The 5,807-nt window shown below is 50.2% G+C and overlaps 1 protein-coding gene across 1 annotated transcript; it reads right to left on the reverse strand.

The window, feature by feature from the left end:
- Positions 1 to 2,014: 2,014 nt before the first annotated feature.
- MUC21 (mucin 21, cell surface associated) lies at positions 2,015 to 4,512 on the reverse strand (the record flags this gene model as incomplete). Its single annotated transcript, XM_082729474.1, has 2 exons — positions 2,015 to 2,285; positions 2,620 to 4,512. Coding segments are annotated over 2 exons (2,082 nt in total), but the record flags the coding sequence as incomplete, so codon positions are not given.
- Between the last annotated feature and the right edge of the window lie 1,295 nt (positions 4,513 to 5,807).

Genomic DNA, 5,807 nt, shown 5'->3' on the forward strand with positions numbered 1-5,807 from the left:
CATTCCATGATGAAAGTTAAGTAATGATGTTTCCAAACTACACACACACACACTCTAGATGCTGGGAGTAGCAAGGTACTCACAGCCTAACCATGTGAATTAATCACAAGCTAAATTTGTTTACTGTGCTTTTTTGTCTTTCCATCTTCCTCTGCTTTGAGTCATTTATTGTTTATCTTTGGAAATCAAAATTTTTACTTAAATAATATGCCTGGTAATAATATTTTAATAACTTTATTGAAATAGAATATACATAAGATAGGGTTCACTTGTTTAAAGTAGATGCCAGTGAGGGGGGGACACCTGGCTGGCTCAGTCGGTTAAGCGTCTACCTTCAGCTCAGGTCATGATCCCAGTGTCCTATAGTGGAGCTCCATAGGACTCCCTGCTCAGCAGGTGTCTGATTCTCCCTCTTGCCCTGCCACTCCCCCAACCCACACTCTCTCTTGCTCTGTGGTCTTTCATAAATAAATAAAGTCTTTAAAAAATAGATGTTAATGATTTTTATTATATTTACAGAGCTGTAGTTGCCAAACCCTTTCACTATGCAGATTTAAATCTTCTCTATTTTTCTTTTATTTCTTCTAATGAATCTCTTTGTTTTTTCTGTTTTGAACCTTATTACTTGCATGTTAGTCTTCCTGAATTTATTCTCCAAGTGTCTTCTATTTTCTGGATGATTTTCATCTCTGTATTGTTTTGTATAATTAAGTTATTATTCCCACTTACTCTTCCAGTATACTAATTTTTCCCCAGGTTACTAATTTTATTCATAACAATGGCCAACCTCTTTCCATTTATCTATTACAATTTTAAACTTGAAAATTAATGTTTACAATTTTTAATTATCTAAATGGATTCCCTTACCTGACTTTCACAGTATGCTTTTCACTGTTTACACCAGTGGAAGACATCTTTTCAGGCTGCTCAACTCAGCATCTCCTTTTAATCCCTTTAAGTGAAATGGTGATGATATGGTCCTGAATAGGGCTTAGCATGGCCTCATTGACCATCCACTGACTTTCTCACATTAGAAAAACCAAGTAAGTATTGGAAGGCAGAGCAGGTTCCACCGCTACAAGTTGGGGTGAATCCTCTAATAAACTACTAATCCTGTCCCCAGTAGGATTTCTGTCACTGCCTTGTGGATTTGGGGCAACTCAACTTTCCAAAGTAGCTCCTCTCTATCCTTCAAGACCTGTAGGTGGACTTCACCCTTGTACCCATGAAAGTGATATGTTCAGCTCTTCTGGGAGGGGACTCATGAGAATCACAGGCTTTACCACAGGTGTCTCTGCTCTGAACCTCTTGAAAGATTAGACCTTGGCCAGGAAGGTTAAAGCTGAAAAGTCTTTCTCTTGGTAAAAGGAAACACTCTCTGTTTCTGAAAGGAACACAGTGAGAGAGAAAAGTGTCAGATTGCACCTCTATTCTGACAAGTAGACCAGGTCTAGAGCAAAGGTAAATGCCCAAGAAATGATGATTTTGAATGAATGTGCCTTGTCCCACAGCACATGTAATTGCAACTTCATCCTGCAACTCCACTTCATCCTGCTCTGCTTTCTCTATGTACCATGACATAATCTCTGTGTACCACATGCCTAAGCAGTGAGCCTGTAGAATCCTTGCACCTGCCCTCCCTTCTCATTTCTCCCAGTTCAATTCCCTTATCAGTCCGGTGAGTCTCAGAAACACAGTGTTTCTGTTGGGACAAGAAGGATTAGAGAAAGGGGGGAAGGCAGGAATGAAATCTCTGGATTTTACTATGGAGATTTTGAATGCCAAGGGGTTCTGTCATGGAGGTTCTCTCATAGAACAGGGAAATTCAACTCAGCACTGTAGACATTCACTCATGTGCATACAAGATTCCATCATGAATTTTGGATGTGTTTATTTCTTAGATAATTGACCAATAGAATGTCCTCTTTCCACAGTTTAGTAAAAGCAAGAGACAGGGAATGTCTTCCCCAGGGCTGTCAGAGACCCAGACAAAACTGGGAGGGGACTCCTGAGGACAAATAAAAGGACACTCAGATCCCTGGTCTCCCTGGTTGGCTTCCTCCTTAAAAAGGTGGCACTCTGGATTCAGGGGCCATTCAGGGCCCATTGTATCCCCTTCTCATCTCCATGGCTACTGAAGATACTGGTCTCCTCCAGAACCAGTTAGGGCTCCAGCTAGGCCTGTGGTGGACTCCATGATTCCCTCCAGGGCCCATGCCAAGGTTGGGGCCATGGGGGTGGTAGACAGCTGTGTCAAAGACGTTTCTCAGGGACAGGGAGTTTCTCTAGAAAAAGAAGGGCAAATCATTTCAGAATCATATCCTCTTCTCCCAAGCCTTAACATGGACTTGTTCTGGAATCTTCTTTCCCTTTGTATCACCTCCTTCACCTAGTACTTCTTCCTCTACACTTTATTCCTTCTTTTGACTTTTCCTCAAGTCAATAGTTTGCTCAGCACATTGATTGGCTCTTCCAGTTCTAACTTGCTACTTCTCTTTTGTAACATACTCCTAGTCTTTCTTTCCCCCAACTTGGTGGCACTACTATTCATACCCCATTTCCTCATGTTCCTGCTACTCCTTCCCAAGACACTCTCCTACATAGTAGGCAGGCACTCACCACACAGAAGAAGAGCCCAGCAAAGAATCCCACAGCCACTACAACTGAGACCAGAGTAATGAGGAAGATTTCCCATGGTTTCAGGGACCCACTGGGTATCAATTCATTCACTGGAGTAGTAGCACTCGTGCCAACCCTATGGGAAGTTGTATGTGTTCCAGTTGGAGAATGTGTGCTAAAGACTCCTGTGGTTGCACTGGATGCAGTGTTGGCAGCTATGCTGGTCCCACTGGAAGTCACACTAGATCCAGGGTTGGAGACTGTGCTGGTCGCTCCAGAGGCTGTGCTAGATTCAGTACTGGAGGTTGTGCTGGCCCCACTGGAGGTCACACTGGATTCAGTGCTGGAGGCTGTGCTGGTCCCTCCGGAGGCTGTGCTAGATTCAGTACTGGAGGTTGTGCTGGCCCCACTGGAGGTCACACTGGATTCAGTGCTGGAGGCTGTGCTGGTCCCTCCGGAGGCTGTGCTGGATTCAGTACTGGAGGTTGTGCTGGCCCCACTGGAGGTCACACTGGATTCAGTGCTGGAGGCTGTGCTGGTCCCTCCGGAGGCTGTGCTGGATTCAGTACTGGAGGTTGTGCTGGCCCCACTGGAGGTCACACTGGATTCAGTGCTGGAGGCTGTGCTGGTCCCTCCGGAGGCTGTGCTAGATTCAGTACTGGAGGTTGTGCTGGCCCCACTGGAGGTCACACTGGATTCAGTGCTGGAGGCTGTGCTGGTCCCTCCGGAGGCTGTGCTGGATTCAGTACTGGAGGTTGTGCTGGCCCCACTGGAGGTCACACTGGATTCAGTGCTGGAGGCTGTGCTGGTCCCTCTGGAGGCTGTGCTGGATTCAGTACTGGAGGTTGTGCTGGCCCCACTGGAGGTCACACTGGGTTCAGTGCTGGAGGCTGTGCTGGTCCCTCCGGAGGCTGTGCTAGATTCAGTACTGGAGGTTGTGCTGGCCCCACTGGAGGTCACACTGGATTCAGTGCTGGTCCCTCCGGAGGCTGTGCTAGATTCAGTACTGGAGGTTGTGCTGGCCCCACTGGAGGTCACACTGGATTCAGTGCTGGAGGCTGTGCTGGTCCCTCCGGAGGCTGTGCTGGATTCAGTACTGGAGGTTGTGCTGGCCCCACTGGAGGTCACACTGGATTCAGCGCTGGAGGCTGTGCTGGTCCCTCCGGAGGCTGTGCTGGATTCAGTACTGGAGGTTGTGCTGGCCCCACTGGAGGTCACACTGGATTCAGTGCTGGAGGCTGTGCTGGTCCCTCCGGAGGCTGTGCTAGATTCAGTACTGGAGGTTGTGCTGGCCCCACTGGAGGTCACACTGGATTCAGTGCTGGAGGCTGTGCTGGTCCCTCCGGAGGCTGTGCTGGATTCAGTACTGGAGGTTGTGCTGGCCCCACTGGAGGTCACACTGGATTCAGTGCTGGAGGCTGTGCTGGTCCCTCCGGAGGCTGTGCTAGATTCAGTACTGGAGGTTGTGCTGGCCCCACTGGAGGTCACACTGGATTCAGTGCTGGAGGCTGTGCTGGTCCCTCCGGAGGCTGTGCTGGATTCAGTACTGGAGGTTGTGCTGGCCCCACTGGAGGTCACACTGGATTCAGTGCTGGAGGCTGTGCTGGTCCCTCCGGAGGCTGTGCTAGATTCAGTACTGGAGGTTGTGCTGGCCCCACTGGAGGTCACACTGGATTCAGTGCTGGAGGCTGTGCTGGTCCCTCCGGAGGCTGTGCTGGATTCAGTACTGGAGGTTGTGCTGGCCCCACTGGAGGTCACACTGGATTCAGTGCTGGAGGCTGTGCTGGTCCCTCCGGAGGCTGTGCTGGATTCAGTACTGGAGGTTGTGCTGGCCCCACTGGAGGTCACACTGGATTCAGTGCTGGAGGCTGTGCTGGTCCCTCCGGAGGCTGTGCTAGATTCAGTACTGGAGGTTGTGCTGGCCCCACTGGAGGTCACACTGGATTCAGTGCTGGAGGCTGTGCTGGTCCCTCCGGAGGCTGTGCTGGATTCAGTACTGGAGGTTGTGCTGGCCCCACTGGAGGTCACACTGGATTCAGCGCTGGAGGCTGTGCTGGTCCCTCCGGAGGCTGTGCTGGATTCAGTACTGGAGGTTGTGCTGGCCCCACTGGAGGTCACACTGGATTCAGTGCTGGAGGCTGTGCTGGTCCCTCTGGAGGCTGTGCTGGATTCAGTACTGGAGGTTGTGCTGGCCCCACTGGAGGTCACACTGGGTTCAGTGCTGGAGGCTGTGCTGGTCCCTCCGGAGGCTGTGCTAGATTCAGTACTGGAGGTTGTGCTGGCCCCACTGGAGGTCACACTGGATTCAGTGCTGGAGGCTGTGCTGGTCCCTCCGGAGGCTGTGCTGGATTCAGTACTGGAGGTTGTGCTGGCCCCACTGGAGGTCACACTGGATTCAGTGCTGGTCCCTCCGGAGGCTGTGCTAGATTCAGTACTGGAGGTTGTGCTGGCCCCACTGGAGGTCACACTGGATTCAGTGCTGGAGGCTGTGCTGGTCCCTCTGGAGGCTGTGCTGGATTCAGTACTGGAGGTTGTGCTGGCCCCACTGGAGGTCACACTGGATTCAGTGCTGGAGGCTGTGCTGGTCCCTCCGGAGGCTGTGCTGGATTCAGTACTGGAGGTTGTGCTGGCCCCACTGGAGGTCACACTGGATTCAGTGCTGGTCCCTCCGGAGGCTGTGCTAGATTCAGTACTGGAGGTTGTGCTGGCCCCACTGGAGGTCACACTGGATTCAGCGCTGGAGGCTGTGCTGGTCCCTCCGGAGGCTGTGCTGGATTCAGTACTGGAGGTTGTGCTGGCCCCACTGGAGGTCACACTGGATTCAGTGCTGGAGGCTGTGCTGGTTCCACTAGAGGTCCCACTAGATCCAGTGTTGGAGACTATACTTGTTCCACCAGAGGTTGTGCTAAATCCAGTATTGACAAGTGTGCTCATCCCTCCAGAGATTGTGCCTTGTTCATTCTCACCTGATGTGGCTGTTTCACCTGTTGATAATCCTAAATGATGACAAACGTATACTGAGCGTAAATACTTTCTGGTTCAATGCTTGTTTAAATTCATTACATGGACAATTCTATTGGATGCTCACCATAGCACTATGAACTAGATACTACTATTATCAACAGCTAAGATGAAGAAATTGAGGCTTAGAAATGTTAACATTTGTCCATATTTATGCAGATAGTAAG

The sequence above is a fragment of the Mustela nivalis genome (assembly GCF_964662115.1).
Source record: "Mustela nivalis genome assembly, chromosome: 5".
NCBI classification, from domain to species: Eukaryota; Metazoa; Chordata; class Mammalia; order Carnivora; family Mustelidae; genus Mustela; species Mustela nivalis.